This window comes from Oncorhynchus kisutch, linkage group LG9 (genome assembly GCF_002021735.2).
Source record: "Oncorhynchus kisutch isolate 150728-3 linkage group LG9, Okis_V2, whole genome shotgun sequence".
Lineage (NCBI taxonomy): Eukaryota > Metazoa > Chordata > Actinopteri > Salmoniformes > Salmonidae > Oncorhynchus > Oncorhynchus kisutch.
The window spans coordinates 27,805,188-27,824,833 of NC_034182.2; the positions used below are offsets into that span (position 1 = coordinate 27,805,188).

At 41.5% G+C, this 19,646-nt stretch overlaps 3 protein-coding genes across 3 annotated transcripts; all 3 read right to left on the minus strand.

The window, feature by feature from the left end:
- Nucleotides 1-152: 152 nt before the first annotated feature.
- cldn15a (claudin 15a) lies at nt 153-2,721 on the minus strand. The gene is made up of 5 exons (XM_020490704.2): nt 2,254-2,721; nt 1,534-1,698; nt 1,234-1,315; nt 962-1,069; nt 153-821 (listed from the first exon to the last, which is right to left on the minus strand). Exons 1-5 carry the CDS (start codon nt 2,468-2,470, stop codon nt 725-727), a joined length of 669 nt encoding a protein of 222 aa, XP_020346293.1. The 5' UTR covers nt 2,471-2,721; the 3' UTR covers nt 153-724.
- A 7,297-nt stretch (nt 2,722-10,018) lies between these two features.
- On the minus strand, nt 10,019-15,053 carry LOC109897011 (mitochondrial fission 1 protein). Its single transcript, XM_020491496.2, has 5 exons — nt 14,922-15,053; nt 13,309-13,441; nt 11,930-12,006; nt 11,645-11,750; nt 10,019-11,470 (listed from the first exon to the last, which is right to left on the minus strand). Exons 1-5 carry the CDS (start codon nt 14,964-14,966, stop codon nt 11,364-11,366), a joined length of 468 nt encoding a protein of 155 aa, XP_020347085.1. The 5' UTR covers nt 14,967-15,053; the 3' UTR covers nt 10,019-11,363.
- Nucleotides 15,054-15,490: 437 nt separating this feature from the next.
- Nucleotides 15,491-17,146, minus strand: zgc:103586. The gene is made up of 5 exons (XM_020490705.2): nt 16,988-17,146; nt 16,692-16,820; nt 16,431-16,542; nt 16,121-16,178; nt 15,491-15,850 (listed from the first exon to the last, which is right to left on the minus strand). Exons 1-5 carry the CDS (start codon nt 16,992-16,994, stop codon nt 15,740-15,742), a joined length of 417 nt encoding a protein of 138 aa, XP_020346294.1. The 5' UTR covers nt 16,995-17,146; the 3' UTR covers nt 15,491-15,739.
- Nucleotides 17,147-19,646: the final 2,500 nt, after the last annotated feature.

Consider the following 19,646-nt stretch of genomic DNA (forward strand, 5'->3'; position numbering starts at 1 on the left):
GCTACGTTAGGTTACTAGATACAAACAAAATAGGAATTTGAGTATTTAAAGAATGTCTATTGTCTGTAATAATAATAAACATATGGTTGATCATGTTCATTCCTCACTGGAAACCTGCTACGTTAGGTTACTAGATACAAACAAAATAGGAATTTGAGTATTTAAAGAATATTTTTATTGGGTGGAATTGTAAACAAAACTAAAGAACTAAAACAAACATTCAGAATGGCATAGGACAGCCACACCCATCTCAGACATTATAAAACTGTACAAACAATACAAAACATCTCCATAACATCAGTACTTGAGAATCAACAGTCTTAATCTGCTGGTTTGGACATTCCCCTAGATCTAGACGTTTCATCAAATCATCCCTCTTCATGCCAACATGAGCCTATATCATTATGAAAATTTAAAAAAAGTTATATAATGCAGGCATCAGTCATTAGACACCTCAGCTATTGTGCGTTATTTTACAGGCGACATGTTTGCACAGTGCACCACAACCAAACTAACAGCCATAATGTCTTCAATATGAGGTGATTGATCCAAATATGAAATACATAATCCTACATAGTATAGCACTTAACCTCCCTCAGCACTATAGATGTCGTTTACACGTCTTCAACAACTTGTGCGGTCAACAGTGAGTCTGGTTTGCAGGCATTGGACATGGTGGATAAAGGTGATCCCCATGGTTCATTGGTGTGCTCTCTATCTCTGTTCAAACGTAGGCGTTCCGGCCATAGGAAGTGGCAGCCTGACTCTGCGATGGTGCATTGCCAGAGTACACTGTGCCCCTGGGCTGGTAGGGGTAAGATCTGAGGAAGAGGATGAGAGGAAGAGTGGGTGAGGACGGCAAACATAGTTAAAATAAAACCACCAATCACCAACCCACGTGCATTAAGGATTGTAACACACACAGACACACACAGACACACACAGTATCCACTGAACTCACTGTTTCTCAGACGTGCCCAGTTTGCAGGCACATGTCAAACAAGATCCCCCAACGATAGCAAGAACAGCAGAGCACCAGCCAATGTAGAGGCCCTCTCCAATCTCATACCTGCAAAACACAGTAGGTCCTACATTTTGTCAAGTTCATAAACAATAGGCTATTACATGTTGGTTTGGTGACTGCTCTTCTGTCTAACAGACAGCAGAGGACAGCAGTGTGCCAGTAGCCTAATTGCAGCAATTGGATTGGGTGGTAATTTCCTTCTCACTTACTTTATCCCGGGATATAATGGATTAAAAAAGTCCTGGGTGATGTTGAAAGCATACCAAGATACTGAGATCATTGTACACAGGCCTGAGAGAGAGATATAGTATGTGTTTTTGTGTGTGTGTGTGTGTGTGTGTGTGTGTGTGTGTGTGTGTGTGTGTGTGTGTGTGTGTGTGTGTGTGTGTGTGTGAGAGAGAGAGAGAGAGAGACAGAGAGAGAGGGATTATTTAAGTTAATTGTGCTCAAGATCCTTAAGAGGTGGCAGTTATGACTATAAACAGTTAAAGACAAGAATATCCCTTTACCCTGAAGCAAGAATAGGACACCTCCAACACCAGCTATTCTACCCTTTAGAACCATGTTCTCTCCAGCTGCTTTAGAACACTGCATCCCGATCAGGGTTGCAAGGAGCCCGATAGATCCGAAAATAATCGCAGCAATCATTAGTGCTCGAGACGCTTGGATATATCCTGCGAGACAGAGAATATGAATAAACACAAATTGTCACTTTCAGAAACAAAATGAATTGGCCTATAACATGTTTTTTTTCTATATACTGTAATAACAAATAGGAGGATTATTACATTTGTTTCAAATGTGATTTGTAAAGAAACATATTGAGTTCTACACATTTTATAGCCAAATAATAGCCAATAATTATGATGATATTTAAGAATACGATCTATTGAAATGGAACTATCCTTCTGTTTTGTGTTTATTAGAGTAGAAAAAAACTCTAAAAACTCTAAATGTGGCAAAAAAAAGGTCTGATTTGACTGATTTCATATCAACCAATGATCCAACCTAAATTAATTGTTTATTGATGTCGTTCTGGGATAATAATATTTGAACCTTTTGACCTCTCAGTCACAAACAAAACATTCCTAAGAAAAAGTGTAACATATGTGCCTTGACATATTTGTGTAACGACAACCAAACAATATCACCACAGGCAGTAAATCCATTTATTCCTTAACACAATTTTTTCATATCGAAAATATGATCTTTCTCTAGGATGTCCGTACCATTCAGGGCGAGCAGAGAGGGGAACTCGTGGCAGTTGTGGACACCTGTAGAGTCCGTGGCACAGGACATCCATAGGTTCTCATAGATGGTAGAGGTAGTGATGACGCTCCCATCAACGGTGGAAACCTTCCAGTAACGGTTGGGTATAGCTATCCCCACCATCACCCATCCCATAAACCCAAGCAGCAAGGCGGCGACCTCCACTATTGGATCCATTCTGTTTTTTTTTTCAAGTATTTGGTGATAAATAAAGAGAGAAGGCGATAGACAAATAGAGAGAAAGAAACCGGGTATATCCCTTCGTTAGATTGTATCCTCTTCGATTTTATTAGATTCACTTATTTTTGTTTAGGATATTCGGGCTTTAAAAAAAAAAACGAACATATAGTTCACCGGTGCAAATGCTTTTGAGTGTCTGTTCCCCTTCTGGGACACAGTTGTGTTAGGTTGCCAATGAGAAAGTTTGTTGAGAGCAACAGATATGCTCAATGATTTATCATTGTCAACCTGTGTTCTCTCCCACCCCCTCTCACACAGGTTCACACACAGGCACACACCCACACACACATACTCACACACTCACTCTATCTCTCTATTTCTCTCTCTCTCTCTCTCTCTCTCTCTCTCTCTCTCTCCAGGCCTATCTGCCTTTTGCATTTTACAGCCTGAAACTGAACAGGTGTCTATCAGGCAATGGAGACTCACGAAAGTCCAATGGTTGCTCTATGCCCTTGTGTTTACAGTATGTCGGAATACATGAAAGTTGACTTAGCCTACATGGATTTTTAGGAAATAAATAATTGAACAACCTGTGGTGTACCGCAGGGTTCAATTCTCGGGCCGACTCTTTTCTCTGTATATATCAACGATGTTGCTCTTGCTGAGGGTGATTCCCTGATCCACCTCTACGCAGACAACGCCCTTCTTTGGACATTGTGTTAACAAACCTCCAAACAAGCTTCAATGCCATACAACACTCCTTCCGTGGCCTCCAACTGCTCTTAAACGCTAGTAAAACTAAATGCATGCTTTTCAACCGTTCGCTGCCCGCACCCGCCCGCCTGCCCGACTAGCATCACTACTCTGGACGGTTCTGACTTAGAATATGTGGACAACTACAAATACCTAGGTATCTGGCTAGACTGTAAACTCTCCTTCCAGACTCATATTAAACATCTCCAATCCAAAATTAAATCTAGAATAGGCTTTCTATTTCGCAACAAAGCCTCCTTCACTCACGCTGCCAAACATACCATACATACAAGCAATAGGGCAACCCTCAAGGTCAATCCCTGCCTACCTACAGTGGGGCAAAAAAGTATTTAGTCAGCCAGAAATTGTGCAAGTTCTCCCACTTAAAGAGATGAGAGGCCTGTAAATGAGGGAAACAAATCCAGAAAATCACATTGTAGGATTTGTAATTAATTTATTTGCAAATTATGGTGGAAAATAAGTATGTGGTCTTATATGGTAGCACATCTCTATGTGGTAGTACCTCCCTGTGGGCAATGTTTCAGTCCCTATGGGAGTTTTATATTTCAGTTCCTGTGTTCCCTCGACAGGTTTATATTTGAGGTTTCTTTGACAGTTTTATCACCAAACCTATTTGTATCCACTTTGGTTGATATTTAGATATGACTATTGTATGGCGGTTCTATTTAACTCTTGTCCTAAAAATTAATATTATTAAATGTTTGTCTTCAGGTATCAGGATGCCATAGACAAGTATGAGTCAGTGATGAGGACAGAGCCTAATGTCCTCTACTACACCAATAAGGCCAAGGAGAGAATCTAGTAAAACTGACTATCCTACCGATCCTCGACTTTGGCGATGTCATTTACAAAATAGCCTCCAACACTCTACTCAGCAAATTGGATGCAGTCAATCACAGTTCCATCCGTTTTGTCACCAAAGCCCCATATACCACCCACCATTGCGACCTGTATGCTCTAGTCGGCTGGCCCTCGCTACATATTCGTCGCCAGACCCATTGGCTCCAGGTCATCTATAAGTCTTTGCTAGGTAAAGCTCCGCCTTATCTCAGCTCACTGGTCACGATAACAACACCCACCCGTAGCACGCGCTCCAACAGGTATATCTCACTGGTCATCCCCAAAGCCAACACCTCAATTGGCCGCCTTTCCTTACAGTTCTCTGCTGTCAATGACTGGAACTAATTGCAAAAATCGCTGAAGCTGGAGACTTATATTTCCCTCACTAACTTTAAACATCACCTATCTGAGCAGCTAACCGATCGTTGCAGCTGTACATAGCCCATCTGTAAATAGCCCATCCAATCTACCTACCTCATCCCCATATTGTTTTTATTTACCTTTCTGCTCATCTGCACACCAATATTTCTACTTGCACATCATCATCTGCACATCTATCACTCCAGTGTTAATTTGCTAAATTGTAATTACTTCGCTACTATGGCCTATTTATTGCCTTACCTCCTCACGCCATTTGCACACCCTTGTATATAGACTTTCTTTAAAAAAAATTAAATTGTGTTATTGACTGTACGCTTATTTATTCCATGTGTAACTCTGTGTTGTTGTTTGTGTCGCACTGCTTTGCTTTATCTTGGCCTGGTTGCAGTTGTAAATGAGAACTTGTTCTCAACTAGCCTACCTGGTTAAATAAAGGTGAAATTAAAAAATTAAATACAATATATTATAATTGATGTACTAATATAACTGAAACATTAAGATGTTACATTGTCCAACATTTACTTCCCAAATATTTTTTCTCTTTATTCTTAATTTGATACATAGCCTATTTATATTTTTCAATATGAAATTCAGTTTCTGCATCATTGCAGGTTGACCTATGCCAGTTCCACTAAAGAATACAGGCAACATGATATTGATGCTGACAACCTCCTAACTGGCATAGAGTCAGGTGTTGTAAATTGGTGTTTTAAAGTGATGACTGAGGAGATCTGGACAAAATGTGTTCCTCCAGTTACATTTGTTTTGGCCGTGAATTTCATTGCTTCAAGGCCAACTGACACAAGGTCAACTGTCACATTTACCATCCCACTAAAACTGCCCAGTTCCAAGTAACACACCCAAATCACATAGGCTACCATCTGTTGCATGGTTGTTGTAGAGTAAGTGTAACATAGTCAGTCACACACTCCCTGGAACCCAGACCCCCACTAATATGCCCATTCAGAACAATGTTAATCCTTAACCTGATTCAGTGACAGGGGGTTGAAGTATTTAGGTTCGGAGAATTTAAAACAAGCAAACACATTTGTGCAAACTCCATGTAAGGACAATAGGAGGGTCTTTAAAATCAACCCAGAAGAAAACACTGTTGGCCAATAAATATGAGTGAGAGAAGGCAAGAGTGCCAAAGGCCGCACCCTCCCTGGAAATATGGGTAAATTTTTCATGAAGTATCAGGAACTGTTATTACGAAGAGATAAAAGTCTGGTTGACAAATAGATGTGGTTTTAGTGTTGGAACAGTGAAACTACTAATGCATTTGTGTCATCCAATTGGTGAAACACAACACAACACAACACAATCCAGTGAATATCATATGAAGGGTGCATGCTTTACATATTTGAACTGGGCCGTTGTCTTACTATTTAAGACTGCATCTCAATAGTCTGTGGCTTCCTTTCTTCGTCTTATCATCTCCTCTTCTTCATCTGAACTGATCTGAAAACAACGGACAGGTGAAAGTGATAATGTTGTTGTACATAGTTTTTTGCCCTGTCCAGTTATTTCATGTCAGTAGAGAGAAAGCCTCTTTAGGCTATTGAGATGCTGCCTAGTAAATGCAGTCTAGCCTATAGCCTTGCTAGTTCTGTTGTCCGCCGACACCGGAGTTCACTTGCTCTGAAAACGAGAGATGTTTACCAAAGCCTAATTGTATGGCTTCCTCTGCTCCAGCATGGCTTCTAAGCTGTTGTCCAAATCATTAGTTCTTCATGTTGTTATGACTTTTACTGTCAACGTTCTTTTTATGTGATTTTTTTATGGAAGGGTGTGTAACTTTCCCTAACTCTTTACAGATATTAGTCATCATTAAAATGTGATTACTCTGCAAGTGCACTGGCTAAAGCTGTGAGCTAGGGGTTGGTTGGGCGTAGATGTAAGTTTCAAGTTAGTCTAGACAAGGTTCTTTTTTATGACTATTTCTGCTTGTGACCCAATTGAGAAATTGGCCGTCCTCCCGTGACGCAAATCATCCTCAATGACTCAAATTAAGAAGAAATAAGTGTGTGATTATAGATCTATTCTCATAACCACTTTGGGTTCCAACCCATTGTTTGAGAAACCCTGGTGTAGACCAGTGTTTCTCAGTGTTGGGAACCACATGTCTATGTTGATTTCACTCCAGCTAAGTATCAATTAGGCACTAAGTACTGTATCTGCCAATTAACTGAGTGGTTTTAAATGATTAGTTATATGGCTGTGATATTTCATAACATTTTGACTATTTGATGAATCCTTGTGATGTCCTTGCTGTAATAGGTTAAGATAAAACAACTATCTATTACCATTCCCATAACAGCACTGATTAGGAAAGTGTGTGTGTACAGGATGTGGGGAAGCCAGTAATCGGGTAAATTACTCTGGTATATTGGACAATGCAGAAACTATGTTGGGTTTCCCGTCAATCTGATATAGAAACTTAAATGCCCTTCTCTGTAATGCTTATATTAGCAATTGATGGCAGTGGCTAATTTAACAAAACCAAATTGTGGATTATAGTCTCTCCTTGCCTATCAAAGTAATGAAACTAAGGCTGGTATTTTTCCACTAATTGGTATTTTGACCGATAAGACCAATAATTGGTCAAAATATCAAAATTGGCTGCCTGTGTAAACACAGCCAAATATACACATTAATTTGCAATTTGGCTGAACTATCCCTTTTATGTGATGTGCTTTTCCTTGTAACCCTGGCCTCAGCACACCAAGCCAAATGAGAATGATTTTGCCCGATGCTTTGTCATGGTGAGTTTCGGTCGTTTCGAAGAGTTAATGAGTAGCTAGCTAACATCGCTGTCGGCTGATAATGCCTACATAAGTAATAACCTAACATCCATAATCTTTAAACCTTCCTGTTGTAAAATGATGTCCACAGTGAGTGAATCCATTCTGGAGCGTGTGACACCAAACTGAACTAGGCTAGTGAACAGCCAAATCAAATGTTATTTGTCACATGCGTCGAATACTACAGGTGTAGACCTTACTATGAAATGATAATTTACAACCCCTTAACCGACATTTAAAAAAAATATATATATATAACCTTTATTTAACTAGGTAAGTCAGATAAAAACACATTCTTATTTACAATGACGTCCTACACCTGCCAAACTCGGACAACGCAGGGCCAATTGTGCACGATAAAATAACAATAACAAGGCTATATACAGGTACCAAATCAATGTGCAGTGTATAGGTTTGTTGAGGTAATTCAGGTAATATGTACATGCAGGAAGGGGTCATGTGTCTATGCATAGATAATAAACCGCAGCAGTGTAAGTGGATAGTGTGAAGGAATGTGAATGTAAACTCAACAAAAAAAGAAAGGTCCTCACTGTCAACTGCGTTTATTTTCAGCAAATTTAACGTGTACATATTTGTATGAAAATAACAAGATTCAACAACTGGGACATAAACTGAACAAGTTCCACAGACATGTAACTAACAGAAATTGAATAATGTGTGTGGGGGGGGGGGGGGGGTCAAAATCAAAAGTAAGTCAGTATCTGGTGTGGCCACCAGCTGCATTAAGTACTGCAGTGCATCTCCTCCTCATGGACTGCACCAGATTTACCAGTTCTTGCTGTGAGATGTTACCCCACTCTTCCACCAAGGCACCTGCAAGTTCCCAGACATTTCTGGGGGGAATGGCCCTAGCCCTCACCCTCTGCTCCAACAGGTCCCAGACGTGCTCAATGGGATTGAGATCCAGGCTCTTTGCTGGCCATGGCAGAGCACTGACATTCCTGTCTTGCAGGAAATCACGCACAGAACGAGCAGTATGGATGGTGGCATTGTCATGCTGGAGGGTCACGTCAAGATGAACCTGCAGGAAGGGTACCACATGAGGGAGAAGGAAGTCTTCCCTGTAACGCACAGCATTGAGATTGCCTGCAATGACAACAAGCTCAGTCCGATGATGCTGTGACACACCGCCCCACACCATGATGGACCCTCCACCTCCAAATCGATCCCCCTCCAGAGTACAGGACTCGGTGTAACACTCATTCCTTCGACCATAAACGTGAATCAGACCATCACCCCTGGTGAGACAAAACCGCAACTCGTCAGTGAAGAGCACTTTTTGGGTTTGTGCCCATAGGCGACATTGTTGGCGGTGATGTCTGGTGAGGACCTGCCTTACAACGGGCCCACAAGCCCTCAGTCCAGCCTGTCTCAGCCTATTGCGGTCAGTCTGAGCACTGATGGAGGGATTGTGTGTTCCTGGTGTAATTCGGGCAGTTGTTGTTGCCATCCTGTACCTGTCCCGCAGGTGTGATGTTCGGATGTACCGATCCTGTGCAGGTGTTGTTACACATGGTCTGCCACTGTGAGGATGATCAGCTACGTCTCACAGTACGGACATTGCAATTTATTGCCCTGGCCACATCTGCAGTCCTCATGCCTCCTTGCAGCATGCCAAAGGCACGTTCACGCAGATGAGCAGGGACCCTGGGCATCTTTCTTTTGGTGTTTTTCAGAGTCAGTAGAAAGGCCTCTTTCAGTTTTCATAACTGTGACCTTAATTGTCTACCGTCTGTCTATAAACTGTTAGTGTCTTAAAGTCCGTTCCACAGGTGCATGTTCATTCATTGTTTATAGTTCATTTAACAAGCATGGGAAACAGTGTTTAAACCCTTTACAATGAAGATCTGTGAAGTTATTTGAATTTTACGAATTATCTTTGAAAGACAGGGTCCTGAAAAAGGAACGTTTATTTTTTTGCTGAGTTTATGTGTGTGTGTTTGTGGCGTCAATATGCATTTGTGTGTGTGTGTTTGTCCGTGTCTGTGTGTTGGAGTGTTAGTTTAGTATGTATGTGTGTGGTTAGAGTACAGTGAGCATACAACGAGCCTGTGCAAAAGAGTCAGTACAGGGAAAAAAAGATGAAATAAGAATACAATAAGGGGGTCAATGTAAATAATCCTTTGATTCAATGATGGCCTAGGAACGTTCTGCCCCTGCCTTGTTCAGGGGCAGAACGACAGATTTGTACCTTGTCAGCTCGGGGATTCAAACTTGCAACCTTTCAATTACTAGTCCAATGCTCTAACCACTAGGCTACCCTTCCGACCCAGTAATGTACTGGGCCGTACACACTACCCTCTGTAGCGCCTTACGATTGGATGCCGAGCAGTTGCTTTCTTGGGGTGTTTGGACCATGATAAGTCCTTAGTGATGTTTACAATCAAGGAATTTGAAACTCTCAACCCGCTCCAAACAGAAGAAAATGGACTGAAACAGGGAGGATCTACATGAACTAGGGCTACCTGGAGTAGGCTACCTGAACTAATAAGAAATGCTTGTTTTTGTTTTCCGTTGCAAAACCTTTTGCTACGGTTTGCCATAATGAACACAACCCTGGCACATGCACGTCAATAGTAAAGAGAATGTCAGTTAGACGTGTGAAAACAACGAGCAGGTCAGGGAGGATTGAGGAGTGCAAACTGTACTTTGGTCGATCAATAGACGATCCCTTTAGAGAATGACTTTGGTAGATTGAACAGACTGGGAGATGGGTCTGCCAACATTGTGCGTGTATACTAGCTCTGCCCTTTATTCATTTCCTTCCAACCTGTTGATCATTTATAACAATTCAAAACACAACAAAGCATGCAGTGACCCAAACGTGTGGTTGGTTAACACTGAACATCTGCAAGGATTATGATGACAATGATGTATCCTATCTCTAACAGTGCATTCCAAATGTGTACATTAAGAAACCATACCAACTTAAAATTAATTCCTTGACAATCAAAAGTCTTGGAATTTTGATGTATTATATTACACCAGATACAAAACAATCATAATCATGTTAGTATCCTGTTATTACGATCACTTGAGTAAATGGTGCTATATTGTGGATAAATACTGTTATTATTACATGTACACTGCAAATGAAAGACAAACGAGTTGGGTATTCATCTTGACCCTATCCCTAAGGCAGGTTAGTGATTTTTTGTCATTAATCTTATTCTGGAGGCAGCTCTGCAGAGTGGTCACCAGCTGGCACAGCCAAGTAATAAAATCAGATTTTAAACATAACCACACTGCTAACCCTAACCTTAAATTAAGACCAAAAACCTATTCTTTGTTATCGTTAATTTTCACAATGTAGACAATTTTGACTTTGCAGCTGGCCGATCTAGCGGAAATTGCTCAGTTCTGCCTCCAGCACAAGACTCATCCCAGTAAACATCAACTTGCATCCCTAAGACAGGATGCCCCCTTTGGGCATTATATGAGTGACCCACATCACAGCTGCCTAATTCTGACCAACAATAGAGACACTGCTACCGGCGTGGACACTACATCACAACACAAGTACACTTACCTCTAAAACTAAGACACTTCCCTAAACTACAATGCTTTCTTTCTAAATGAATGATGCAGAGAACAATAATAATTGAAGTATCATTGCACTTATAAAGTCGATTACAAAATCCACCATAATTATATGCTCAGGAGGCATGCTAACTAACATACTGAGGGCAGTAAGTCAAGAAATGCCATTCCAATCAGCTTACATATTTCATCACCCTTATTTACACTGTATAATATGGAAGACAAAATGTGGCACAATATACTTCTGTACATACATATGTCAAATTCACTGGAATCAAAACACCTGTTATAATACAAAGACAATTTAAGTGAAATTAAGGCTATTGTCAGAAACCAATCCCCAAACATTATTCCATGGACAATGTGAGTAGGATGTTTTTGGAAAATCATCGGGTGATCTTCTGATCTTTGGAAACACCATCCATCTCCAACCTTAGTTGAATTTGTTATGGGGGAGAAGTTAAGAGAATGCATGTCGTCAGGTTTTCTTTGACGTGTGTTAGTAAAGTGAAGGCCCTCCACACTTCATATTAGGACCTCGGACCATGACCCTTAGACACAGCCAATCCGATGAGGCCTGCTAATCCGGCCACGCCCAGGCCGATTCCCCCGACGATCGTCATGCCAACCAAGCCATCTGTGGAAAAAAGTGAATGTCAAAACATGAACATTGCCCTTATTACTTACACCTATCCATCTTCTACCCGTCATGTCCTGCCACATCAGTGATCATGAAGGAGACAAGGAAAGGATTCAAATTAGAACTATTGCGTTCCAGCCTTCATATATGCTCCCTGTCTTCGCCATTCACCTTTTTTTAGAGCCTTGTCTATGAGCTTTTCCAGCTCCAAGGCTTGCTTGTTCCCAGGTTCATTTTTCAGGAGAGTGCGGATGTACTTCAGAGCTTTCTCATAATCCTGTGATGATAAAGAGATATATGGAGCGATAGAGAGAGAGAGACATACAATTGAGTAAAAGGTGCAATGATATCTTCCGCAATCAACTCAACAGAGATGGGAGACAGAGTAATTGATTTCATTACAATAAATTCTCTCTTAAAACCTGGGGGTTAATATAGTAGTACAGTGAATGTCACCTTAAGTCTGTAGTTGGCCACAGCTAGGTAGAACAGGAAGTCTCTGGCATCGTCCTTTGATCCCTTGTTAACCAGCTCTATAAAACAAATTGAGCAACAGTCCCAGTAACATTATTATAGGCGGGTTAAGTAGGCCAATGCACTTTACGTTGCACTATGTCAGCATTTCATTCCAAAAAGATCCATTCACTTATATACAGTGCCTTCGGAAAGTATTCAGACCTCTGGACTTTTTCCACATTTTGGTACGTTAATGCAAAAAATGATTAAGTTGCTTGGCTGTGTGCTTCGGGTTGTTGTCCTGTTGGAAGCTAAACCTTCGCCCCAGTCTGAGGTCCTGGGCGCTCTGGAGTAAGTTTTCATCGTGTACTTTGCTCCATTCATCTTTGCCTCAATCCTGACTAGTCTTCCAGTCCCTGCCACTGAAAAACATCCACACAGCATGATGCTGCCACCACCATGCTTCACAGTAGGGATGGTGCCAGATTTCCTCCAGAATTTACACTTGGCATTCAGGCCAAAGATTCCATCAGACCAGGGAATCTTGTTTCTCATGGTCTGAGAGTCTTTACATGCCTTTTTGCAAACTCCATGCGGGCTGTCATATGCCTTTTACTGAGGAGGGCTTCCGTCTGGCCAATCTACCATAAAGGCCTGATTGGTGGAGTGCTGCAGAGATTGGGTTCTTGGTCACCTCCATGACCAAGGCCCTTGTCCCCCGATTGCGCAGTTTGGCCAGCTCTAGGAAGAGTCTTGGTGGTTACAAACTTCTTCCATTTAGGAATGATGGAGGCCATTGTGTTCTCAGGGACGTTCAATGCCGCAGAAATGTTTTGGTACCTTTCAACAGATCTGGGTAGGCCATCATTGTAAATAAGAATTTGTTCTTAACTGACTTGCCTAGTGAAATAAAGGCTCAATAAAATAAATCTGTGCCTCGACACAATCCTGTCTCGGAGCTCTACGGACAATTCCTTCGACCTCATGACTTTGTTTTTGCTCTATCATGACCTGTCAACTGTGGGAAATTATATAAACATCTCAAGTATAATGGAAACAGGATGCACCTCCACTCAATTTCGAGTCTCATAGCAAAGGGTCCAAATACTTATGGAAATAAGGTTATTCTGTTTTTTATACATTTGCATACATGTCTAAAAAATGTTTTTTGCTTCATCATTATGGGATATTGTGTGTAGATTGCTGTGGATTTTTATTTATTGAATCCATTTTAGAATAAGGCTGTAATGTAACAAAATGTGGAAAAGGTCAAGGGGTCTGAATACTTTCAGAAGGCACTGCACATCATTATTTTATGAGAGGCATTTGTAAGGATATCTTATTGTCTTCCGAGTACAGAACTACTGTAGGCTACCCACCTTCCAGCAATACGATTCCTTTCTTGATGTCGCCTGAATACTTGCTCCTGGTCAGACACCATGCATATTCAAACTTGGTCTCCTTCGATACGCCCCCCTTTACCAATTCAGAGTTGTACTTCGTCTCAAATTTCTGATGGTCAAAAAACAGAACAAATATGGGTACCTTTAGTGGGTTCAGGGTGTTGATAGTCTTCACTGGTGAATTTACTGAAGGCAGTGAGAATAAACAATCTCAGTTGTTGTAGCATATTTCAAGACTGTATTCCTGTCATAATAGTAAAATAAAAAGATTAATCTGGGACCTTTAGTAATGGAAGTTTGACATTAATGCTGTATCATGGTCACACGTGATACCACTGCGACCTGTACGCTCTCGTTGGCTGGCCCTCGCTTCATACTCATCGCCAAACCCACTGGCTCCAGGTCACCTACAAGTCTCTGCTAGGTAAAGCCCCGCCTTATATCAGCTCACTGGTCACCATAGCAGCACCCACCCGTAGCACGTGCTCCAGCAGGTATATCTCACTGGTCACCCCCAAAGCCAATTCTTACTTTGACCGCCTTTCCTTCCAGTTCTCTGCTGCCAATGACTGGAATGAACTGCAAAAATCACTGAAGCTGGAGACTCATATCTCCCTCACTAGCGTTAAGCACCAGCTGTCAGAGCAGCTCACAAATCACTGCACATAGCCCATCTGTAAATATCCCATCCAACTACCTCATCCCCATACTGTATTTATTTATCTTGCTCCTTTGCACCACAGTATATCTACATGCACATTCATCTTCTGCACATCTACCATTCCAGTGTTTAATTGCCATATTCTAATTACTTCTGTACCATGGCCTATTTATTGCCTTACCTCCCTTATCCTACCTCATTTGCACACACACACACACAGAGAGAGAGAGAGAGAGAGAGAGAGAGAGAGAGGAGAGAGAGAGACTTTTTCTATTGTATTATTGACTGTATGCTTTTTTATTCCATGTGTAACTCTGTGTTGTTGTATGTGTCGAACTGCTTTGTTTTATTTTGGTCAAGTCGCAGTTGTAAATGAGAACTTGTTCTCAACTAGCCTACCTGGTTAAATAAAGGTTATGCAAGCTAACTAACGTTGGTCGAACAACATTCAAGATGCAATATGAAAAACACAACAATGCGCTCAACACTTGGCTTTTAAACGTTTCGTTGGATTGAAATATCCATCAAAAGGCTTCATACATATCTGTATACTGTGTATTTAGGCAAAACGACTCAACAGAACGCAGCTAGTGTTAGTGATTATGTGTAAGGAATGACAGCTAACGTTACTGTAGCTAGCTAGCTACTAGCAATATGGCTAGATAACGTTAGCATATGTTTCACTTCTACACCTTAACTGTTGTAAACGTTTGATCAAATCAAATTTATTTATATAGCCCTTCGTACATCAGCTGAGATCTCAAAGTGCTGTACAGAAACCCAGCCTAAAACCCCAAACAGCAAGCAATGCAGGTGTGGAAGCACATATTAACGAGTGTATCTGGAAAGCTGGGTATCTCCGACACTGTTTTGTCTAAACATGATACAGCTTTGTTTTAAATCAAGAGAATTATAAACGTAAATTTACCAAAAGGTCTTCGGGAGATACCAATTCACTGACAACAGCCTCCATGTTTCCGGAAGTAACTAACTGGAAATGCTCACTTTTACCATGTGACAACAGCTAACTGGAAATGCTCACTTTTACCATGTGACAACAGCCTCACAGTTTCTATGTTGAAGCTACTGTATATTTTCGACCCATGTTTCCGGAAGTGACTGGAAACTCCCACTTTTACCAAGAGGCTAGCTATTTTTATTTTATTTTACTAGGCAAGTCAGTGAAGAACAAATTCTTATTTACAATGATGACCTACCCCTGCCAAACCCTAACCCGGATGACACTGGGGCAACTGTGCACCGCCCTATGGGATTCCCAATCATGGTCAGTTGTGATACAGCCTGGAATCAAACCAGGGTCTGTAGTGACACCTCTAGCGCTGAGAGGTAGTGCCTTAGACCGCTGCGCCACTCGGGAGCCCCTAGCTAGCCATATAATTATAGCAAACATGATTTTATTTCCATGTTTTGTCTTCCAATGGAAGACATTTTTGCTAAATCATATGCAAATACAATAATAATACATGAATACACACAAACGTTAAAATCATATGGTTTTATTTCATGCAAACAGTCATTTTAATGGTAGTTGAACATAGTTGTATTTTCTCTTCTGAAAAAAAATGGTATATAATATTTCTAAATATAAATTCTGCCTGGCTGTACCACTACGTCTAAATGGAATGTGGCGAGAAGAAGTATTTTGAATGTGTAATATCATATCTATACTGTGTGAATTACTGTAACTGTGTAGGCTAACTATGGCTATGTCCTTGGCTGTGTCAGTTAATGTCCTAGGTGGGCTGGGGAGAAAGCTAGAGGGAGCAGTTCTTTAAGGCTGGTTTCTTTGTATGAGCCATCTGGCTTAGTCAAGTACACAACCCAATCTGTTCCAAACTGGGGAGAGAGAGAAAGAGCGAGAGAGATAGTGACTTATAACACAGTTGACAACCACACACACACACACACACACACACACACACACACACACACACACACACACACACACACACACACACACACACACATAAAATGTAACTATAAGTAGTAACATTTTGATAAAGATTTAGAGGCACATTGTGTACAAACATACAAACATAATCCCTGCCTGCTGCCTGTGGATATATTATTATATTTAGTTCTGTGAAATATCAGTGGTGATCTTACCTCAATGAGCACCTGCCGACAAGCTCCACAAGGTCCGACAAAACTATCTTTGATGTCACTACAGAACACACACACACAGTGAGAGAGAACTTGCTTTGGCAATGTAAACATATGTTTCACATTCCAATAAAGCCCCTTAAATTGAAAATGTAATTAAATGGAAATTGAAGAGAGAGAGAGAGAGAAAGAAAAATGGTTAGCCTGGTTATTAGAGATCATGGTTATAGACAATTCAATATGTTCAGTCTCACCAGTCGTAGAAGTAATTTAGAAGGTATAAATATGAAGGGCTACTGGGCCAGTATCTCACCATGTAACAGCGATAGCACTGAATTTCCTGTGTCCCTCTGCTACGGCTCTCTGTATTGCTGTTCGCTCAGCACACACTGTGAGCCCAAAAGAGGAATTTTCCACATTGCATCCTATTACACAAACAAACACACACAAAGGATAACATATTACATGTCGAAATCGATTTGACTGTAATTAGCATAAAATGTCAAATGTGCTGCTGAAAGAGGAAAAGTGACATCAGTCAAGTAATATCTAAGCTCCTTGACTAAGATATTACCCGTAATTATAGCGCCATCTGCTGTCAATATGGCGGCACCGACCGGGAACCGGCTGTAAGGGCAATATGCCATTTCCCGTGCGTGCATGCACTTTAAAACGAGCTCCTTGACTTTTGCGTTGTCTGTGCCTGGGATATGAGTAGGACACAGAAGAAAGAAAATCCACACACACTTACAAACGTAATGCTTTTAACTCTGCACATTTAACTCTGTCACATTTAGGATGGTCCTACTCTGTGTTTAAAATACTGTTGGCAATAAAAGATAGCTGTCTCTCTATTGTTAGTGCACTTGCCTGCCATATCAGTTGGAATCGAAAAGGGTCTTCCACAAGTAGACTATGCAACATTGAATCCTTTTGAAACGGAGAAATTGGAGATCAGAGTAGGACAACTTCATTCAAATTACGGCACCGAGGCAGCAGCGCACAAGTTGGTTTTGTCTTGACCTCTACGCCATTGGTTGGTTGAACGTGTGCCATTGGTTGGTTGAACGTGTTCGTCATTTTTGGCAGATTTGCAATGTGCCACCAGCCACAGCGGAACCAGGCATTTCGTTGTTCTGTTGAGACTACAGTAAACACACATTCAAAGAATACATACAATTACATATTTTGCAAGGTGACCAGTTTTCTTGCTAGCTTTATTTGTAATTAAAGTGACAGAAAGGCTTGCATACACATACAGTGGTGTAGGTGCTATAGGTATATGCCCATATACCCACTTTTTTGTTTGGAGAGTTTTTTTCTACAACGCATTTCGATCATCCAGACCTCAAGGAGGCGATATTGCACCTTCTCACACCATGTGTGAATTAATTGTCACGTGTGAACACTAATACATGATCAAATTAGTCCAAAATAAATTCCCAACCATGTGGATTGACTCAAATTAAATGTTTGCCTGCAATTATTCTCATCAGCAACCTACACTTTAGCCTAATGAACATATCTTAAGGAAATTAGCTATCAACATAAATCATATTTAATTGTCTGTTATCAAGATTATATGAGAATAATAGGCATTTTTTCTAAGGAAATGTAATCTATTTCCGAAAAAAGTTGCCATTTTTATTCACTATAAAAATACATGTAAAAGCGTAAATGCTCAGGATATGGCTTCTGCAAGTACCAACATCCCTCTCAGAAAAGTTGACAATCCCAAAATGCACACATTATTTAACACACATGTAAAGAACGGAGGCGCATTCTGTTAAAAAAACTGAAAGCCTCTCCATATTAACGTGCGAATCCACTGACACTCAAGACCAATATGTTCTTAATGTTTTTTTTAGGAGAGCTTGGTGAAGACGTTAAAGTTATTCTAGCTGATAAGGTGTAGGCCTATTTACAGGCAGTGAACTATTCAACAGTGTCAGAATAGCTATCATTCAGAGTACCTGCGCTTTTACGCGTGCTTAGTGGAGGCGGAGAAGCATATCTCACCAAATACTGTGGTCTTAACAGAGTTGGGGAAGTTGTTGGGTTATTTCTATAGCGAATGAAAATAGGCTAGCCTTTTATGTTCTGAGAATAGTTAACCTTTCCTCTCTACATTTTCTGACATAAAAATGGCTATCATACATGGGGCGGCAGCGTAGCCTAGTGGTTAGAGCATTGGACTAGTAACCGGAAGGTTCCGAGTTCAAACCCCCGAGCTGACAAGGTACAAATCTGTCGTTCTGCCCCTGAACAGGCAGTTAACCCACTGTTCCCAGGCCGTCATTGAAAATAAGAATGTGTTCTTAACTGACTTGCCTGGTTAAATAAAGGTAAAATAAATAAATAAATAAATACCCATTAGGGTTGAATATTTCCCGATATTTAAAAAAAAAAGTCAATTCCAGAGGGTACCCGATATGTCAAAATCGGAAGTGTCAATAAAAAGCATTATGAAGCATATGAATATGTCTGGATTTGATTAGAGCTTTTGTCACGCCCTGACCATAGTTTGCTTTGTATGTTTATATGTTTTGTTTGGTCAGGGTGTGATCTGAGTGGGCATTCTATGTTGAATGTCTAGTTTGTCTGTTTCTGTGTTTGGCCTGATATGGTTCTCAATCAGAGGCAGGTGTTAGTCGTTGTCTCTGATTGGGAACCATATTTAGGTAGCCTGTTTTGTCATTGTGGGTTGTGGCTGATTGTCTATGTGTAGGGTTTGTGTCAACAGTTCTTATTATAGCTTTACGGTCGTTATTCGGTTTATTGTTTTGTGTTCAGTGCTTTCTTTAATTAAAGTATCATCATGAACACATACCACGCTGCGTATTGGTCCTCCGATACTTCTCGCTTCTCTTCGTCAGATGAGGAGGACGAAGACAGCCGTGACAGAATCACCCACCAAAAAAGGACCAAGCGGCGTGGTAATGGGCAGCAGCAGCAGTAGGGATGTCAGGATTTCTGGACATGGGAGCGAGATCTGGACTGTGTCACTACTTGGGAGGAAATAGACAGGTGGGCGGTCGACCCAGGGAGAGTGCCGGAGCCCGCCTGGGATTCTCTGGAGCAGTGTGAGGAGGGATACCGGCAAATGGAGTCAGCACGGCGGCACGGTAGGAAGCCCGAGAGGCAGCCCCAAAACTTTCTTGGGGGGAGGCACAGGGAGTGTGGCGAAGCCAGGTAGGAGACCTGCACCAACTTCCTGTGCTTACATGAGAGCGAGAGAGACCGGGCAGGCACCGTGTTATGCTGTGGAGCGTATGGTGTCCCCGGTGCGGGTGCATAGCCCAGTGCGGTACATTCCAGCTCCTCATATCGGCCGGGCTAGAGTGGGCATCGAGCCAGGTGCCATGAAGCCGGCTCTACGCATCTGGTCTCCAGTGCTTCTCCTTGGGCCGGCGTACATGGCACCAGCCTTACGCATGGTGTCCCCGGTTCACCAGCACAGCCCAGTGCGGCCTATTCCACCTCGCCGCACTGGTCGGGCTACGGGGAGCATTCAACCAGGTAAGGTTGG

What these genes read in the sequence shown, in the direction of transcription:
- LOC109897011 (XM_020491496.2), bottom strand. Translation starts at nt 14,966, where the DNA reads ATGGAGGCTGTTGTCAGTGAATTGGTATCTCCCGAAGACCTTTTG. An exon ending in TATCTCCCGAAGACCTTTTG is followed by an intron (nt 13,442 to 14,921) that starts GTAAATTTACGT and finishes TTTGACCATCAG; the next exon opens with AAATTTGAGACGAAGTACAA. An exon ending in TGGCCAACTACAGACTTAAG is followed by an intron (nt 11,751 to 11,929) that starts GTGACATTCACT and finishes TTATCATCACAG; the next exon opens with GATTATGAGAAAGCTCTGAA.
- cldn15a (XM_020490704.2), bottom strand. Translation starts at nt 2,470, where the DNA reads ATGGATCCAATAGTGGAGGTCGCCGCCTTGCTGCTTGGGTTTATGGGA. An exon ending in CTCTCTGCTCGCCCTGAATG is followed by an intron (nt 1,699 to 2,253) that starts GTACGGACATCC and finishes TCTGTCTCGCAG; the next exon opens with GATATATCCAAGCGTCTCGA. An exon ending in CTGGGCACGTCTGAGAAACA is followed by an intron (nt 822 to 961) that starts GTGAGTTCAGTG and finishes CCTCTTCCTCAG; the next exon opens with ATCTTACCCCTACCAGCCCA.
- zgc:103586 (XM_020490705.2), bottom strand. An exon ending in AGTGCTATCGCTGTTACATG is followed by an intron (nt 16,179 to 16,430) that starts GTGAGATACTGG and finishes TGTGTTCTGTAG; the next exon opens with TGACATCAAAGATAGTTTTG. An exon ending in GTCGGCAGGTGCTCATTGAG is followed by an intron (nt 15,851 to 16,120) that starts GTAAGATCACCA and finishes CTCTCTCCCCAG; the next exon opens with TTTGGAACAGATTGGGTTGT.